Source organism: Delphinapterus leucas, chromosome 4 (genome assembly GCF_059928025.1).
Source record: "Delphinapterus leucas isolate spDelLeu-1000000601 "Yukka" chromosome 4, BTC_Dleu_Yukka2, whole genome shotgun sequence".
NCBI classification, from domain to species: domain Eukaryota; kingdom Metazoa; phylum Chordata; class Mammalia; order Artiodactyla; family Monodontidae; genus Delphinapterus; species Delphinapterus leucas.
In genome coordinates this window covers 42617000-42637940 of record NC_143132.1, presented here as the reverse complement: position 1 = coordinate 42637940, position 20941 = coordinate 42617000, and the positions used below count along the sequence as shown (strand labels likewise).

Genomic DNA, 20941 nt, shown 5'->3' with positions numbered 1-20941 from the left:
TTGCCACTTAAAGGATGGATGGGGGCAGTTTCTGATGGTTAACTGTAAGCAACCTAAAAAGATCCTGCTGAGCTTTTGTCTCCAGTGACCACAGGAGCTTGCTACATTTGGGTTTCAGCTTTTTTTTTGCTTGTTTGTTTTGTTCCTTAAGCAAAATGGAAATCCTGCCTTCAACACTACATTCACACGGTAGAGGAGGTTAACAAGTGCCATGTCTTTGATATTTATTTTATCTTTTCTGTGTTTGTCTTCATGGCCACAGCTCCCTTTTTTTTGGTGTGTCAGATTGCCTTCTTATGATCTGTGAACAACGTTTCATAACATTATTCCACATAATATTGATCATTCTGGAACATTTTCTCAGCTGACTTTTCCTGAGTTCAGGATATGCATGTGTATAACACAGTAACATTTCCTCAGCTAAGCTGTATTTGGGAAGTATAGGCTTCATTTAGCATTGGTATCTTGGATTCCTAAGTAAACACTTCAGACTATCTTTCTACCATCTGGGAAGCATCATAACAACCGTCTCCCTCGTTTTGATTTTATTTTTTCTCTCTTTTTATATTTCCTCTACATGCCGGGAAGCTAGATGTATAGATGACTCTCAACAAGTTGAGTAATTTAGTGTATCAGCAGTTAGAAAAGTTCAGAAAAAAAAAAAATATATATATATATATAGAGAGAGAGAGAGAGACAGAGAACCTTCTGGTAAATACTCTGTAACTTACTGCTGGCAATCCTGGTTTTTCTTTCTCAGAGACTTCATAAAATTTGTCCCAAGTCTACAGGATTTCTTGTGTGGCACAGATAAACCTTTTAGTCTTGCTGGCATGTGCTTACTAAAGCACTTCAAAATTTCCAAGTCTTTTCCCCAACAAAGAATGATTCAACTCCTTCCTTTTCCATATGTAGGTTTTGAAATTAGGAAGGCTCATAAACAGAAATGTATTGCTTAAGACACTACTTTGGTTCCCATTGTTGGTGAGACAATGCTGTTTATTGAATTTTCGGAACCTGCTATACATGTACATCTTAGCTAAACCTGGAGTTTTTAAAACTAATGTGTATTTTAAAATTATGATTACGATAATAGTAGTTTTTTCATTTAAATAAATTTGAAAGCTCTATCATACTTTTCCCCACCTCATTGAAGTTCTGTTTTTGAATTTCACAAACTAAAGTCTCTCTTAAGCAGCATTAACGTTAGTACTTGTTTATATTGAGTCTTTGCTCTGTTCTTCAGGATATCCTGGTATCTGTTGAAAATATGGTAATAGCTCGGATAGAGGCCCTAAGTCTGTGTTCTAATCAACAATCCCTTCTGGAAATCAGAGTCAACAGAAACAATTTGGAGCTGTTGACTCAAAATAGAAAAGACAGCTTCCACTCTGAAGACTTTCAAAGACAATTTGCCATCTTGGACAAAGCAATGAAAGAAACAGTGGCCACTTACTTGGGTGGCCTTCCAGGTATCTTCTTACTTTTTCTTCAGTTTTAAAAAGTATATTTTTAATGAAATTGATAGTATTTTAAATATGTAATTGTAGTAAAACAGCATCTATCTATCTATCTATCTATATATATATACAGCATATGTAGAGTAAAGGGGCATCAGAAGGGAAGAGAAAATTCCAGTATCCATTATTCTTTTTCTGGGGGTTTGCATGAACATTTTATTGGTACATTTTTATTTAATTTATTTAATGGTAAACTGAAACTAACCAAGCTTTGCTGCATTTGACTATCCTAGCCAGAAATGGTTTATTATTTCATTTTATCCTCACAGTTACCTTCTGAGTTTAATATTTATTCTTCAATTCAACCATCAGTCACCCAATATTATTAAGAACCTATGTCTCAGGCAGTAGGGACACAGCAATAAACAAATGGATATGATCTCTCCTCTTAAGGCCTTTACAATCTAGCAGCAGAGGTACATATTAAACAAGTGATTAGGAAAATATAAAAAAAAATTCATAACTTCTATGAAAAAAAAGTAGGGGTTGCTATTAGAGCCTGAAAATGAGGCTTGATCTGGTTATGGGGGCCAGGAACAAGCTCTCTGAAGAAGGCAATAAGATACAAATCTGATATTTGAAGGATTAAATGAAGTTAACCAGGTGATGAGGGTGGAGACTGGAGCTAGTATGCAGGTAAAAGTGTCCATGGCAAAATGGAAAGGGGTTGACATGCTTGAGGAATATATAGAAGACCAGTATGGTGAGAGCACATTGGGCAAGGGGGATGGTACTGCAAGAGGAGGCTGTGAAATGGGTGGGTGGGTGGGAGGTTTGTAGACCTGGTTCAGGATCGTGCATCTTATCATTAGAGCCTTGAGAATCATTAACAAGTTTTAGACAAGGAAGTGGTCTATCAATAATGAAGTTTAAAAAATTCCCCTTCATAATGGATGGAGATGGACAGGTGGGAGACAAAAGTGGATGAGATGAGTTGGGGGCTACTGAAGTAGCTCAGATGGAGAAGCAGTAATAATAACAGTAGTGACAACGATACTGCCATCGTTCATATTTAGTGCATAATAAACAGTCTGGGCGTTGTTCAGAGTGCTTCAATTGTATCAACCCATTTGATATTTAAAGTAGTCCTGTGAGGTAGGTACTATTGTTATCTCCATTTTGCAGATGAGGAAGCTGGGGAAGCTGCTGGACTAGGGTGATGGCAGTGGAGATAATATACAGTGAATAGATTGGAGATGTATGTGAGAAACAAAGTTAATAGAAATTAATGATTGAAAGAAGCTCTTAGGTATTTGGCATGAGCAGTTGCATGGGTGAAGATTCCATTTACCAAGATGGGCAAAACTGGAGGAAAAATAGTTAATATTGGAAAACATAAAATTGCCATCAACACTTTTCTTTAAATGACAAAAAAATTGAGGCAGAAAATTTTTTAGAAGCATTTTCAAATACCATTTGCATGTTATTCTCATGGGGAGAATTCTGAGTTTGATGTCTAGACTTCTAGTAACCTTCATTAAGTTACTTTAACTGCTCGGTGTGTTCATTTCCCATATATGGAAATTTTATCTGGGTTTTGGGGGAATAGAAGTAAATAGGCTGTAGGAAAATTCCTTGGCGGTCCAGTGGTTAGGATTCAGTGCTTTCGTTGCCATGGCCCGGGTTCAGTCCCTGGTCGAGAACTGAAATCCTGCCAGTCATGCGGCGCGGCCAAGATATACAAAAAGAAAAAAGAAGTAAATAGGCTGCAAAAGTTATAAATCGATGGATTGATAGATCCATGGATAGATATAGATACATAGTTACATTAACGTGATTAATTATTAGGAAGTAAAATTACAGTTCAAATGAATGAATTCTGCATTGAAATCCACCTACTACCTGATTCACAAATTAGTTGAATGCAATTTTAGGAAATCAAACAAACAATGAAAGAGTTCAAAAGAAGTGAAAATATCAGAATTTCAGTGGTTCCAGGACTTTGGCAACAGCGCTGAGAACTGACTTTAGGCAAGACGTGTTTAGAAAAAGAGTGAGGGAAAATTGAGGAGAACTGGAAATTGAGACATTGAGAGTGTGAACTGTGGGATGGGTAAATTAATTGATATGCAAAATAGGCATGTTAAATTGCATGTTATGAATTAAAAATCAGGGGAAATAGATGATTCTGAGGATATTTATAACAGTGGTATAACCTATGATAGTCAGCCAGACTTGAAAGGTTTTCTTAAAAAATGCTATGAGCCCATAGAAAAGTATGGACTTATTCACTACATTGGCAAGTTAGAAGTGGGACATTTGAAGTATATATATATATTTTTGCATAAGACACTGAGGAGGAAGAATAAGGGCTGAAGAATATCCATTGGGATTAAAATTTATGGAGATGAGATGCCAAAAAAAGAGGAAGCAAGTAGAGAGATGGATGTTTTGAAGATGAACCACAGTTCTTAGGAATCCAAGGGTGTCGCCTAAGTATTAAGTTTGATAAGGAGAGTGAAAGTGTAGAAAGGCCTAGAGGCCCTATTTACTGAAGTATTATTAAAACTGTTATTTTTCAGAACACCAAACATTACATAAAAGTGAATTCCCTATCACGGCCTGCTATCATATGCTCAGCAAGACACTATTTCGTTGGAAAATATAGAATTCCAGCAAAAATAAAAGAGATATATTTATTGTGGCATTTAAAAAAGATTTCCAAGTAACTATAATTTTGAGTTGAAAAAATGACTTAATAATGCTTAAACTATTGCTCAGATTTAAAGAGGAAATAATAAAGTAGAACATCACAAGGAAGAATACGCTATTTTCTACTCTTTTTAAAGTATGTTTCTTTACCTAAGGTTTGGCTGGAACTGTTTACGCAATCATAGGAACTCATGCTATGCTGAATTCAGTGCCAAGCACAATACCTTATATACACAGGAGTCACTTAATATGAATTTATTGAACAGAATTACATTATTAACTTTTCCTTTAGGATTAGATTTTGGTTGGGAATGGGCAGTCTGAATAATTCCTCTAACTATAAGCAAGTAAGATGCTAATCCTGGGCTAATATTTTAATATTCTGTTTTTACAGATGTTCCATTCAGTGCCACACCAGTGAATGCCTTTTATAATGGCTGTATGGAAGTGAACATTAATGGTGTACAGTTGGATCTGGATGAAGCCATTTCTAAACATAATGATATTAGAGCTCACTCGTGTCCATCAGTTTGGAAAAAGACAAAGAATACTTAAGGCATCTTTTCTCTGCTGATAATATCTTTTTCCAGTGTGTAATTATACTTATGTTTCAATAATAGCTGAAGGGTTCTACCTGTGATGTGCAGACCTTGATTATTTCGTGGTACTTTAACGTGGAATTTTAAAAAGGTCCTTTTTCAAGAAAACAAGATTCTCTTGTGATACAAATTGCATTAAAAAAATTCTTCTGTTCTGTCTAGAAATTAAATAATGAAACCTACAAAAATTTTTAATTTGAATTTTTTGCTACAAATGACATTTCTTCATTTTTATGTTTGTAAAATTTAATTTTATCATCATGAACTAGTGTTTAAATATCTTTTTTGTGTGTGTGTGTGGGAAGGCAAGGAAGTTAAACCTTTGTTGGAATCCAAACAAAAGTACACGTGACTAAATACCACTGTTACCAGTCCCTCTCAAGTCAGTCCCCAATAAAGGACCTTCTGCCTGGTGTATCTTGAACCAATAGAAGGAGACTGAGTTGGGTTCAGAAGCAAAGGAAAGCTTTGTTCTCTGATGAGAGAATGGAGAGGTGGGAGCTCCCGCTCTAGAGCACACGCAGCACAAGCTCTCCCGACAGGCCGTGGGCGGGGCTGCTTTACAAGGATCTCAGCAGGAGGGGGTGGGGTTCTCCCCGGGCCGGCACAGCTGTGCTGCTCACGCTCCAGATCGCAGTGCCTGGCGTAGCATCTCTGCACATGGCCCGCCGCCGCCATCTTGAACTGAGGGTCCTGCTCGGCGCTTCTGCACGTGGGCCCCTAAACTAAGGTGTTGGCACGGTTGTTTCTTAGGAGGAACTCTGGTCTGAAGGGCAGGTGTGAGGCCTCAGCATGCGGCCCCCTGTGAACAAGTGAAAATTGAGCACAAAGGAAAAGAAAAAGGTTAGACTTTATTTTATTACCGAGAAATTGTTAATGGGCTTTGCTGGTGACACTATTGATCAGAGCAGATACTTTTTTGTTTTCGTTTTTTCCTCATGAAGGCAGAAGAGACATTGGCCTATTAAGTATGAATCAAGTGGAAGCCCTTAAAGCTTTATTCCAAAACAGTCCCTCAGGGGAACCAGCTAAGACTTCATCTTTCTTTCACCTGGTACATTTGAACCAGTAGCTTTACTGAATTAGAAAATAAGTGGGACAAATTTTCATGAGAGCAACACATGAATCTTACTGTTTGGTAATTGGATTTTATGAGGATGAGATTCTAGATTGTGTTAGAATGTAGAAACCTGGGATGGGTACTTTCCTTAAATTTGGTTGTGTGGGTCACACAAGCTATAGATTAGAAAAGGCAGAACCTAAGGATGGAAAGAATGAATGAGAGAATGAGTAATGTGGACATTCATAGTTTTTCCTGAATCAAACTTCAGTTGCCAGAGTTAGTTCCTAGAATGTGATTGTTGAAGAACAAAAGGAACTATGAAAACTAGAACAGATTTTAATGAGAGGATAACCACAGAGGGACACAGTTAATTTTGTCTTTGTAATATCATATCTTTAAAGTAAGGAGGTAAGATTGCTAGGTACTTGCATTGGTAATGCATTTCAGGTGGCAGTTTTAGCCCTCTCAAACCTACCATTCACATGAGGTATGCAGCAGATGCTTCACTGACAGTTTTAGAAAATAAACCTTTTTCCACTATAGATATTTTACATCATGTAAAACATAATTAATTGCTGATATTTTTAAAATTTATATGAATAATATCTCTTTTCTATCACGTCTTTGAACAGAACATAAAATTACAAAAATATACATGCAACTCTTCATGCAGCAAGTAGTTCTTTAGGAAAGACAGATAAAGTTCAAATATTTGATTAATAGTTATGGTTGAGTTGTAGACTGATGCTCAGAAAGAGAAGAAAAGCAAAAGTAACATGTATTGAGTGTTTGACATGTGCCAGAAATTGTGCTAGATAATCTTTTTTTTTTTTTTTTTTGCGGTACGCGGGCCTCTCACTGTTGTGGCCTCTCCCGCTGCGGAGCACAGGCTCCGGACGCGCAGGCTCAGCGGCCATGGCTCACGGGCCCAGCTGCTCCGCGGCCTGTGGGATCTTCCTAGACCGGGGCACGAACCCGTGTCCTCTGCATCGGCAGGCGGACTCTCAACCACTGCGTCACCAGGGAAGCCCTAGATAATCTTATTGGATGTAGCTTCTCTCCTGATAACCATCATGTACTATGGTTGATGAATTTCAGCAAGCAACTATTGATAATTACAGTGGTGTAAAAAAGCAAGGAAGTAGTAAAACTGAAAGTAAATGAAAATTTTAAAAAAAGGAAGAAAGGGAAAAATGAATTTTCTTTGGGGAGGAGTTCTCTGATTCTCATTTAATTATGCCCAGATACAAGGATAGCTATGGAGATCAATTTCACATTTCCCATGAAAAACAGAAACTTTCCAACATGCAGTGATCTTCATAGAGGCTCCAGAGACTCATTTATAAACTATATCTATCTTGAGATGCACTTACATATGACTTAGAAAGAGAAGGGGTCTAGACCTTTGATCTTGATCTTTGCCAAGATATACAGATTCCTACTTTTAAAGAGTAGTAGAGAACAGTGGTTTCATGAAGGCCAAACAGGATATTTGGTGCTATTTGAGCTTTGCGTCATGAAAAAAATCTAAGTGACAGGGTCATTGCAGACTTCCCCTAGACCTTACCATTTGCAGAGATGGGTTACATATTAGTGAAAATAATGGTTAATTTGTGAGAACAGAGTTATTCACCTCATTCTCCTGTTGGAAATTGTACTTGCAGTCTCAGTCACCATATGTGAGCCTTACAGAGTATTTCCAATTTTCTTTTCATTCTGGAACTGGTATTATTGCTGGAGAGAAGACTTTTTTTGTATGTCTGTTTAATAATTGCCTTTATTTCTTCTGGAAATCCCTTAGGCCTTTAATCTTTATGGTCAGTATAGAAGAAGACTGTGATATTTAAAATAATTTCACTTCAGATGTCTTGATATTGCTATTAATAACATGAGTTTGGGAGAAGACAGGGACTCTGGAACCTCTAGGGATAAGTGTGATAAATTTCTAATTCGTCCAGCAACAAATATTCATCGAGCACCTACTCTGTGCATGTGGAGTCAAAGGTAGTAAAATGTCTGATGAGCTAAGTTCAACTGAATAGGAAGTGATAATACTCAATTAGGCCCATGGTAGACCTCAAACTCCTGTTCCTTGGAGTTACAAAGCTGGTCCTTTTTAGGTCATCCTCAGAAATTGAAGCAATAAAACTTAATCATTGCTCCTATATAGGAGTAGTTTGTTTTTTACAAATGAGACTGAATTGACTAATCTTGCACATGAGTTACTTGCTATACCAGGCTTCAAGCTTTAGCAGAGAACTTTTATTTGAAAATTGGATCTTCTCCTATAGAAGAGGCATTTGTCAGAGGTTCATCCAGTGATGTGCTTGGGTCCAGTCCCAGCCCATGGCTATCTTGTGTTCATGTTTACAGAGTGTGAAGGTGAGGGGCAGTTACATGGGAGGCACCCTATGAGGCTTTCTGGTACCTATTAATATAAACAATGCAAGGCCAGATTACCAAAGCAGATTGAACCAAGATATGTGAAGCTAAGAGGGTCAGAAATAGAGGGGAACTGAGCTTAGAGAGGTTTGAAACAAGTAGCAGAGCACTGAGGCTGTGAGGTGTTTCCTGAGCCACAGTCAACCACTTCTGCAGTGCTCTGGACCTGCCATGGTTTAGCAATTGCCTTGTGGATAAGAATAGCATCCAGTGGACTTACAGACTCATTTTTTGCTAACCTACTTCCCACAAGAAGCCCTCTCCAAAAATAACCCTAATTCTAAGAGAGAAATAATATGATAAAATTTGCAGTTTACTAGTGAGACATTCTCTTTCTTGTTCAAGTTTCAAATGGTGGAATTTGAAATCTCATTCTGTAACTAGTCTCCAGATGGAGAAACCACTTGCTTAACTTTGATGTTTCTCTAAATTGGTTTGAAGAGAAGGAAGATTGGGACAATATCTAGCTGACGTAAGAAGGATCTAACATTATTATCTGGAGTTCACAAATAATAAATATAAAATAATAATAAATTATATAAATAATAAATATAAATGTAATAAGTATAAAAATGTAATTAAATAAAGCATATTGAACACTGGGACTGAGGCTGGAGCCTTCAGAGATGAGTATCTTCATGAGCCAACTTGGCATGTACAAGGTAGCCACAGAAATTAAGAGCTGGGTATAGAAAATAGCACAGTCTTAGACTTTTTTGTATATGTAGCAAGTTGTCAGGGTAAGATTCGAACCCAGGATGTCTGGCTCAAGAGTCCACGGCCAAATTCAAAACTTTATAGGGCACCTGTATTCTTACTAGTTATCCCATCATTTAGTAAATGTTATATTGTTGGTGTGAACAAATTCTGTCTCCAGCTCTACATATAACCTGGTGTCTCATTGAGTATTAGCTGACAATATTATCAACTTAATGGTTTTGAGACAAATGTGTATTATTTAATTCAATTAAGCAAATGCTGATAATGATTCTGAAAACTTACATGCAGTGGGCCCTCTGTATCTGTAGGTTCTGCATAGGCAGATTCAATCGGCCAAGGATGGAAAATATTCAGGAAAAAATAATTCCAGAAAGCTCCAAAAAGCAAAACTTGAATTTGCCACACTTTGGCAACTATTTACATAGTATTTACATTGTATTAGGTACTACAAGTACTCTAGAGGTTATTTAAAGTATACAGGAAGGTGTGCATAGGTTATATGCAAATGTGAAACCATTTTATATAAGAGACGTCAGCATCCTTGGATTTTGGTATCCTTGGGGAGCTTCTAGAGCCAGTCTTCCTTGGATACCAAGGAACTACTGTAATTAGAACTCTGGGCTAATACTGTCCTAGGAAAACAATGGAGAAAGTGCCCTACTCCTGTTGTCAATATATTCACAGTCTAGGGGATAGCAGACAAATGGAGAAGTAATTCAGATATGGACCCAAGTTTGGCAAGAGCTTCAACAAACAAGCATTTGCAGGGGGTTATGGGGAGGAAGAAATGAATTTCAAATGGAAATCTAGTAAGGTGCTATTTTGAATTAGGCCCAATAAGATAGATATGAATTTCCATTAGTTTCTCTGCTTCCAAGTCCTGTTCTCCACAATGTTTTCAGATGATCTGTCACACAGAGATCTTATTTCACTATAATCCTCAAAACCTCTTTTGTTTCCTTATCAGTCATTGCTTGAAGTACATATATTTAATCCTAGCTTTCAAGGGCTTTCATCTTTAAACCAGTGGATCTCAACCCAAATGCTTATTAGATTCACTGGCCCCATCCCAGACAACTAAATCAGATGATTCCCCTGGTTAGCCAGAGTAACAAGCCACAGATCCAGGCTCCGAGTACCTCTCTAACCTCATGCACCCTTCTCCCCATTCTTTTGTCACCTGTGTGCATGTGGATGTATACACACACACACACACACACATGCGTGCAAGCACGTGCACACAAACATAAAGCAAAACAATGAGTTTGAAATAGGGACAGAAGAAAAGGATAGAGAGGAATAGGGGTATGTATGTGTGTATGTGCACAAAGCCAGTAGGAGAGAAAAAGACAATGAAGAAAAGAGAAAATGAGAGAAGATAAGGATACAAAAACAGAGTCAGTGAAACATTTGGTAAGATACAAAATAAAGAATAAAGGAGGGGAAAAAGAGGAAGCAAAGAATACAAAAAGATACTGGGTGAAGAAGGTAAGGTAGAGATAGAGAAAAAAATACAAAAAGAAGTATCTACTTTTCTGTAGACACTTAAATAAAAGTAGGCAGTGACGAGATCTACAAAGAGATTAAAGAGAGACAGAGATAATGAAGTAGCAATAGAAATTTGAAAGGAAAAGGTGAAAGAAGAAAAGGTGAGAGAAGAACGAACGGAGAGAGGAAAGAGAAACAGAGAAGAAAAGACCAGGTTAAATACAGAAAGAGAAAAAAAATTAGGTTGAGCAAAGGAAGATGAGCCAAGCATACAGAAAGAACAAATTACAAAGGGAATGAAAGAGGGAAGGAGTGCCAGAAGCAAAAAGAAGAAAGAGAGGCAGACATAGAGATAAATAAAAGATGAGTATGTCTGAGAAAACAAAGCAGGAAATGAGGAAAATGATAAAAATTAAAAGGGAAAAACGTTAAAGAAATGAGAAAGGAAAATTATAGAAAAGAGAGACATAGAGACAAAGTCAGAAAGAATAAGAGATAGAAAAACACAGAATGAGGCAGGAAGAAGAAGAGGCTGCTCAGCTAGTTTATCCAAGGTGAGGATGGTGGCAACCATAACTTGGTGTGGAGATGATGTTCCGTGCCCTGGAGTTGGAGCTCTTGGCCAGGTAGCTGCTAGAGAGTGTACACCCCAAAGTGTCCCTGAAATCTGTCATCAGTAATCCTCTATAGAAGTAGATAAGGGTGATGATCTTCTGACATTCTGCCAGGAATGGGGCTGTCAGTCAACTCTGTTCCCTGTAGCAGGTTCTCTTGAACGTGGTCTAAACAGCACACTTCCATGTCTGCCACAGTCAGCTCTGACTGTTAGATAGCTCTTTATATTAAACAAAAATCAGACTCTCCATACTTAACACTAAATGCTGCACTGCTACTGACATAAATGAGTTAGGACCCCATTGGTTGCAAATAACAGACTCAACTGGAACTAGCTTAAGCAAAAAGAGAATTTTTTGAAAGGTATTTGGTTAACTTATGGAATTCAAGGGATGAAAGACTATTCCTGGAGCTTGGATTGCTATAGTGAACTAAGGAAATTTCCTTAGTGTTGTTTGTCTTTGCTGTTTCTCTCTGAGCAACTACATTTTGCTCTAACAATACCTACTGGTGTCTTCAGTTCTTCAGATACATTATGGAACATGGCTGCCAACTGCTTCTGAATTTACATGTTCAAGTCACATACAGCTCAGACGTGGCAGAGTAATAATCATTATTACCTTTCAGTTACAGTTTCAGAATTCCAAGGGAAGGATCTGATTGGCTCGGCCTGGGTTAGGTGCTCAATACCAAACCAATCAACAATGGTGTGAAGGCAAAGTGGGCTTACATTAAACTAGTGGTTCTCAAATTTGGCTGCATAGTGAAATCACCTGTGGACCTTTAAACACACTGACCACTCACCTCCTCTCCTCCACCCCTACCCCCAGCCTCTAGACTCCAGCCTTCAGCCTCCAGGCTCCAGCCCAGGATTCTCTTTTAACTGGTTTTGTGTGCAGTCTGGGCAATAGAGAGTTTTAAGACCCTACGGGTGATTCTAAGATGCATCACAGAAATCTGCATCTCCCATGAAGCAAGGTGGGTGGGATGGGGATGAGAGTCCAGGCAACCTCAAAGAAGAGGTCCTGGCAACCCCTTGTAGATGCCCACTATGAAATAAAATTTCCTGTTGTTTTTCAGGAGTGTTCTTATTTAAGTCATTCAGTAAAAGCTATATTTCTAAAACCTACTTTTAAAGTGTCTTATTTTGCCATGTTTTTGATAAAAAGATTTTATGAAAAACATACCCCAAATTCCCCCTTCTACCATAGGAAAAGTAACTTATTCTAGTATGTAATATACCTTTTATACCTTATGAAAAATAATGGTTGTATAAAAAAAACTCACAGTAAGTATACTTTTCATACAGAAAGTAAAAGTCTGAAAATGTGTATGGTTCTAAAACAAACCAAATTTTTGGCGTAAAATATAATCTGGCAGATAACTCTTTTTTCTAAATCATCTTCTTCCATTGTTAAGAAAATACTGCTTTGGCAGTGGATCTGCTGAGGCAAACTCTTCTATGAGTTTCATGCTGTGCTTGTTATGGCTCTTAAAAATGTTCTAAAAACAACCCTTTTTGGATTGAAATATCAAATTTTCTCTTGAATTTATCTTTATACAAGTTTAGAGAGTCTTGGTAAAACTTACATAGTTCTTTTGCAAATTATCATACTTTCTGATTTTATTGTTTTATTTGGTTGTATCAGAAGTTTGGGATATAAACAAGTGCTGTCTGTAGTATTGCATAGGTATATGTACATGGATTTCTAGATGAACTGGACTATGTTGCTGTCAAAATTGTGACTTTTAAAAACTTCCTGGGAACTCAGCAATCAGATTTTAAAGATTTTGGCATGTAGATATGAACGAATATCTCAAATCTGCCATTGACGAAGCTGCAATCGGAAACAAAATTACTTTAGATGATCTCCACTAAACATGAATGCTCTAAAATTGAGGGAAAATAAACAAACCTCTGTACTTCCTACAGATGTTTTTATTGTAAATACAATATATGGTGACATAGTGTTGGAGGAGGAATCAATAGGATGTGACCCCCATTTGATCCGAGAGCTGGACCTGGCCAATTGGAGGCTCCTCATGCCCTCTCCTGCGCTTAGAATATACACTGTCCACTGTTCCCACAGTGGGAGCCATTTGCAAGAATGCAGCCTTGAGAGATCAATGTGTTGTTGAGACCATCTGGAGGGTACACATGACTGAACCCAGTTGAGGCCTCTTCAGACACTCTTAAGGTTTTGGCAGGTGGGTGCAGAAATCACTTGTCTTGCAGCTGCCTGGAACTATAAGTAAGTAAACTATAAATAAGTTCCCTTGCTTATTAAACCTCCCACCTCTGCTTATTAGACCTCCCACCTACCAATCTGGAGTGGCCTGCCAATTTCTTTGGTGTATCCCTGCCCTCCACAAATGGGGCCAGTTTCAGATTTCACCTGGACAACTCCCTCCAGTTATTGCTAGTTAGAAACCTCCTTATTGAGGTTTCTAACTAGCAATTGGCAAGCTAGGCAGGAGACCCAAGAAACGAATGCTGGGAGAGAGGCATTGTTGGGGGAAATTCTGGATTGGCCATTGACCTCCATGTGGGGTAGTGGGGGTGTTCTGTATGTTAGATGCTTGTGGACTGCTATGTGAGTACACGGGTGCCCTTGAAAACACCAGCTGGTCTAGTGCACTTGTTTGAGGAACTGTGTAGAGTGCACTGCAGCAGAGAAAATAAATACATGGCTGTCCAGTGAGCTGTCCTCTGCTGTGGGTATGTCGCTGAATCCCGATGCCCAACTAGAGGCTGAAGCTCAGGTTAGAAAGTTGGAAGAAGAGCTAAGGTTAGAGAAGGGGATGTGCAGGTGTCCACTGCTCTGCTAGTTTAGGGGCTGGCAGACAAGGTGAGAGAGCAGGATAAGAAGTTGGAAACCTTAGTGTGTGTTTTGCAAAGCTAGGAGGGTGCAAACTGCCATAGATTAAGGTCCCAGACCTTGTGATAAAGCCTGATTAGGACCCTAAGGGATGGAATCCCTGGGAAAGTGAGGAGAGTGAAGAGGAAGATGTTGTGGTAATAGTGAAATGGAAGAAATATGCTATGCCCATCTGACCCCTAATACAAAGGAAAGCAAAAGCACAGCAACAATGATCCCAGCCAGCAGGACAGCCCCCAATTCAAGAAACATTCATGATGAGAAAATATTTTCCCTCTGAGCTTATTGATATAGTTGCCAAGTTCCAGCAAAAGGCCAGGGAAAGTATCCAGGCATGGTTAGTGTGGTTATAGGATATGGGGGGTGATGGCATTTCTTTGACCAGCAGGAAGCAGAGAAAATGAGCAGCATCACCTGCCCTCCAGCAGCACCTGCACGGTGCTGGGTGGGAAAGGTGTTCAAGGGACTCACTCCCTTATAGATTGGATTATTCTGTCCTGCAGATGCTTGGCTCAATGAGGGGGAATCCCTGGTCATGTGGGGCCCTGGAAATATACAGAGGAGGTACAATGAATTCTTAGGGAGTTGGGAATGAGACAGGCCACCTACATCCCTGTCTTTGAAGGCCTTCATAAGTCCACATTCACTGCAGAAATGAAAGCCAAGCTACTCCAGTCCACCCGCAGTACGCTGATGTATACTGATGCTGTATGGGACTCTGATATCCACACTGAGTTCAGGTGTGGGACAAGACATTTATGATGCAAAGCTAGGAGGGTGCAAACTGCCACGGATTAAGGTCCCAGCGCTTGTGACAAAGCCTGATTAGGACCCTAAGGAGTGGAATCTGGGGAAATACAAATTCCAAGAATGGGTATGGGCTAGGGGAAAGACCAGAGACAGAGGGAGCTCGGAAAGCCAAAAGGCTATCCTAATCGGCTGTAAAGGGTCTGGTAAAAGTGACCCAGAAGCAAATGTGGTTTGACTTCATTGCTGTCGGGACCACAGCTAAACAGATAGATTGGTAACCCAACACTGTGCTGGTCAGCCTGTGGAAAGTTCAGACCTTCCCCACCTGCCTCTACCATCCCTGATGCTCTGCTTGCTCCAGCCTCAGGGATACAGTCCTATTAGAGGTGGGTGCCTCCCATAGCTTGAGTATAGGATGCAGGCCAGCACTGCCTCCAGGTGAGGGCCACTGAAGCTGAATGTACTCTAATACACAGTCTCCCTCAGAAGTTTTCTAGCCCCTTCTGTGCCATTGATGGTTATCAAGGGCAAAGGGTTAGTCAGGAAGATCCCTTTACTAATGAAAATTGGGCATTCTCCCCCATGAGAATGCCCCAAACCAGAGAAAGTATTGGACATTGGTATCCTACAAGGTCTAACCCTGCAAACCTCTATTGGTGGGTTACAGCAATCAAACCAGTGCTGAAGGAAAATGCCAACTGGGAACATAAGGAATAGAAGAAACTATCCAGGAACTGCACCGAGTGGGTATTGTACACCCTGCCCCTAGTGCTTTCAGCAGCCCGGTGTGGATGGTAAAAAGCCAGATGGCAGTGTTGGCAAGGTTTGGTTCCTGCTAAGGGCTATGAGGAGAGAATCTGTTCTAGGCTTCTCTCCCTGGCTTGTAGATGACCATCTCCTCCCTGTATCTTCACATCTTCTCCCTTCTTACATGTCTGTCTCCAAATTTCCCCTCCTTCGAAGGACAACAGTCACACTGGATTAAGCCCCACTCTAACAACCCCATTTAACTTGATTACTTCTGTAGAGATCCTGTCTCCAAATAAGGACACATTATGAGATAACATGGGTTAGGACTTCAACATATGAATTTTGGGAGAGTACAGTGCAATTCATAACAGAAGGTGTTCTGTAGCCGGGCATTAGGTAAAAGTTTTGATTTAGAAAGAAAAGGCATAGGGTAAATCAACAGCCATTCAGGCAGTAGAGTCATGTTTTTAGGTTTTAGGCAGTCACCATACCCCCAAGTTTTTAGTTAAAATGTCTTTTGGCTTGAGAATGTCTGATCTCAGTAATTATTCTATAAAAATATAAAATTAATGTTAGAGTAGAAGTATGTATATGAGATGGGTAGAGAGAAATGGTGGTGGTGGGGTGTTGAATATACCCTGCTTAACTAGCTTTTTAAAAATTAAAAAAATTTTGGCTGCGTTGGGTCTTTGTTGCTGCACACAGGCTTCTCTAGTTGCGGTGAGCGGGGGCTACTCTTCATTGCGGTGCGTGGGCTTCTCATTGCAGTGGCTTCTCTTGTTTGGAGCACGGGCTCTAGGTGCGCGGGCTTCAGTAGTTGTGGCTTGCAGGCTCTAGAGTGCAGGCTCAGTAGTTGCGGCACATGGGCTTAGTTGCTCTGCGGCATGTGGGATCTTCCCGGACCAGGGCTCGAACCAGTGTCCCCTGCATTGGCAGGCAGATTCTTAACCACTGCGCCACCAGGGAAGTCCCTTAACTAGCTTTTATAATAAATCTATTATAATAAAAATCCTCATGTTTAGCAGCTCTTCATGTTCCTATCTTGCTTTATCCACACCTCTTCCTATCCCTATACATACTACCAATAGTAATTAAAACTAGCTATAGGACATAAGATGCCTTTCCTAATGAAAGGAAGACATTTCCTATTGTTAGAGTCTAGAGGCTACTAGCTGCAGTGAGTGAGAACTGAAGACACTGGAGACCCAGGCTAAGAGTGAACCACCTTAGCTCCCAAGACTGCTTAAAGTAGAGGTAGTGGTGAAATGGGAAAGTGACTTTGGGGGGCGAGGGGACCCCTGATTGGCAGCAGTTTAACAACCAGTTGGCAATATTCTTCAATACTCAAAAATCGACTCTTGCCAGCCTGTCCGAGCTGGCTCCAGAACATCACCCTCAACAATTTCTCAAAATGTGTTTCCAGTGTAGCCATCCAAAGCCAACTCATTATTTCTTGTATTCATTTCTGGAGGCTGCTGTAACCAATTACTACAAAGCTGGTGGCCTGAAACAGCAGAAATTTATTCTCAGTTGTAGAGGCCAGAAGTATGAAATCTGGCAGAGCTGTGCTTTCTCTGGGGGCTCTAGAAGAGAATCCACTTCTTACCTCTTCCAACTTCTGGTGGCTGTCAGCATTCCTTGGCTTTCTTGGCTTGTGACCATATCACTCCAATCTGTCTCCATCTTTACACTGCTTTCTCCTCTGTGTATATCTTTTCCTCTGTGCATCTGTCTCTTTCAAGGATGGATTTAGGGCCCATCAGGGTAAGCCAGGGTAATCTCATCTCAATATCTTTAATTTAATTACATCTGCAAAGACCTTTTTTCCAAGTAAAGTAACATTCATAGGTTTGGGGGATTAAGACATGGCCGTACCTTTTTCTTGGGGGGGGGGTGGAGCACCATTCATCCCATTACATTTATTATATTTCTAAAATTCATATTAAATAGGTGTTAAAATTTGAAAGAACAGAGAGACTGAGAGGAATATCATGTTAGTATTATGAGCATGAATTCTGGAGTCATACTATTTGGTTTAAACGCCAGTTCCATCACTAACTAGCTGTGTGAACTTGGGTAAGTTACTTATTGTCTCTGTGTCTGTTTCCTCATCTGTACAATGTGATAATAATTGTGCCTAGCTTACTGGGTTGATGTGAAGATTAAATTGCCCATAATAAGTGATATATAAGCATTTGTTATTGTTATTTTTATTATTGTTATTATTAGAGGAAGTTTGGGTGAATTCATAGAATTTATTAAAATTGTGGCATCGCAATGGTTGAGCCTTACAGGACCAGAAACTTGCCATGTGAAAGTCCACAAATAGGTTTGAAAGGAGTGATTTCTACAGATCCAACTTTATTCACTGATACATTCCAATTTTGTCTCAGGCCTTTCTTGAAAATGGTAACAGGCTGTTTTGTTTTACCTGGTTCCATTTTTGTGCTGAAGAAGAGACTGTACCTTCCACTTGATCGAAATCTGTCCCTTTGTTTGACAGTGCCAGATTTAGAAAAAGGGTAAAATTTGAAAAGCTTGAAAGATGTATTTAATGCTATGTGTCTACACCATCACAGTTTTCACCAATACCATTAGAACATACATTCAGATTCATTGTGGTGCAAGAATAGAAATGCTAATCTACTAAGCACTCATGTTAATGTTCATTTAATAAAAGAAATAGATTCTGACTCTCTTGTAAATTATATGAGGGGGAAGGTAAGGAACCTAGGAAATAATTAACTAGCATAATTCAATTAGATGCAGTTCCTCTAATATTGCTTCCTGCAGGAATTACTTTAGAACATTGATATATTGTGGTTCTTCTATATAATTTTCAGATAGCTGATGGTGTGGTTTAGAGAGTAGAAAGAAGACTCTAGAATTTCATATTCAAGATAGCCCTCACTTGTAGACCATAGATTTATTCAAATAAAAATTATTTTCCATGACCTAGTCCATTATATAGGCAGTTATTATTCAATGCTTTGTTCTTCTGCTTTTTAATTTTTAAAATCACTTTTATTAAAAACAAATATAAGGCCTCGTTGGGTGGGTAGAATGGGAGATGCTAAATAACTCAAATAAGGAAAAAAATCAGTTTAATTAATAAAGCTGTGTTTTTGATAGTAGTTTTTAAATCTGCTTTATTATTACTTACATGTTCGACTGGAAACTGGAAAACAAATTAATAAAGCTGTGTTTTTGATAGTAGTTTTAAAATCTGCTTTATTATTACTTACATGTTTGACTGGAAACTGGAAAACATCAGGCTATTAGATTTAGAAAAGTGGTCTCTTGGCCATGTTGAGGTTAAGTCAGGAAAAAAACGTGTATTTCAAAATTATTCTGGTGACTTTCTATTACTCTGCATTCATGAGACTACTCAGTAATACTTCAAATTTAAGAAATATTTACTAATTTCATGATAAAATGTACCACATATAAAGTGTATCTTAGGGCTGAGAAAAGAAGCACAAAATACTTATTATGAGTTGGCCAAGTTTAATAATATGATTAAATGCTTTCCTTTTTTGTTCTTAACAACTTAGATTTTAAAGTAGCACTTTGCATCCACTTTCTCTCCACTCGTGCTTTCAGTTTAGTGCATAAATAAAACCCATGGTAATGAGGGACAGATGTGACAAATTGCTACACGTCCTCAGTTCCTTTTCCTGACTTCTACCTTCTTCCTTACCTGCAAAATTCTCCTGTCAGAGGACAAAGAGTAAATCCTTATTATAGACAAAAAGGGCTAGTCCTATTGTTAATCTCATTTTGAAACAGACTACTTCCCTGGCCAGTCATTGCTTTATGTTTAAGTTCTCTGGAGGGTTCCCAAGATCCTTCATAACCTTTTCCCCTCCTACTGGCCCCAGCCATCATCTCTACCTCATCAGGTCATTTATTTTGTGGTCCTTCACAGGTACCATTTAATCATTTGTCTTTCTTTTGCCTTTGCTTATTATGTTTTTCATTCCGCTATGAGAGTCCTCCCCATCTTTATTCAGACTTTCCCAAATCAATCCATCCATTCTCCCTTGTAGCACTTAACCATATTTGTATATACTTCCGTGTATACTATTTATTTACAATGTCCTCCCATGGACTATAATTTTTATGAAAGGAGGGATATTACCTGTACCTTAGTACCTGGCATTTGGTAAGAAAAACATTTTTTTTTTTTTTTTTTGCGGGACGCGGGTCTCTCACGGTTGTGGCCTCTCCCGTTGCGGAGCACAGGCTCCGGACGCGCAGGCTCAGCGGCCATGGCTCACGGGCCCAGCCGCTCCGCGGCATGTGGGATCTTCCCGGACTGGGGCACGAACCCGTGTCCCCTGCATCGGCAGGCGGACTCTCAACCACTGCACCACCAGGGAAAACCCCAAAACATTTTTTTGAATAAATAAATTCTATTGTTTATATGCACTTGCTTTACTTTCTTTCCAACTAGGTTGCAAACATTTATGTACAGGGAAAACACTAATCTTTTTGAATCCACAGCTGCTTCTAGACAACCTCCCTACCTCCTAAAATACCAATGACTTCATGGATACTTGAAAAAGCTAGGCTCATTAAAATCATTGCATCAATGAAGGTTAAAGGGAGAACAAGGAATAAGGTAAAAAGAATGAGGTGTGTGAGCTTTAGTAAGTACTTTTGTAGCATGCTGAGATTAGCTATATCATGCTTCACCATCATCTTGTCTAGAAGAGAGAATATCTTGACAAGGTTTTTGGAGCTGAGTGTTTGTAGCAGAACATTTGCAGGAGATGGAGGGAAACATTGAAGACTTCTGTGTTTGTGTTCTGTCCATAAAGAAGCAAGAATGAGCCATCCTTACTCAAATGCAAACAAAATGATTTAGGGTAAAAGGCATTGCACTCTAAAGAGATATTACCAATTTACGGAAGATATTGACATGCAAAGATGCACCCTATTTTCCTCCTCATTCTTGGAATTTCATGTCCCAGGCAAAACACATGACTCATATTACAGTTGAACAGCCCACATCCACAAATCTTGCCAGAACTGTCTCAGAGGAAATCCTCAACTTTTATATCAACCTGCACATGTCATTATTTTTCAAATACTTTTACAAAAGGAGTGTTTCATCATTACTTTGACATCCTTGGGAATAACTCAAATGAATTCTACTCAGTCACACACACACACACACACACACACACACACAAACCCTCCAATTATTTACATTTAACAGACTTGTTTTTTCCCCTCCTGACTTAAATGCCCAATATCCAACTACATTTTTTCCTTTTGTATATTTTCTATTTTCTATTCTATTTTTGCCTATGATACTGCTTTTTCTCTCTTTCTACCTTTGAAGATAAACTCATATTTCAGTCAATTTTTTGTCAAGTCAGTAAAGTCAAAACAGAGCTGTAACACATTTAGCAGAACACCTCATGTTCTTTGAGCATCCTACTTCTCTTCTTATTG

At 39.0% G+C, this 20941-nt stretch overlaps 1 protein-coding gene across 1 annotated transcript in view; it reads left to right on the top strand.

Moving 5' to 3' along the window:
• The window catches only part of PROS1 (protein S), a 60538-nt gene extending 54024 nt beyond the window's left edge, over positions 1 to 6514 (top strand). Inside the window, exons 14-15 of the mRNA XM_022581298.3 lie at positions 1247 to 1472; positions 4567 to 6514. Of these exons, the coding sequence (XP_022437006.1) occupies positions 1247 to 1472; positions 4567 to 4727 (387 nt within the window). The 3' untranslated portion in view covers positions 4728 to 6514. The remainder of the gene's footprint in view (positions 1 to 1246; positions 1473 to 4566) is intronic.
• Positions 6515 to 20941: the final 14427 nt, after the last annotated feature.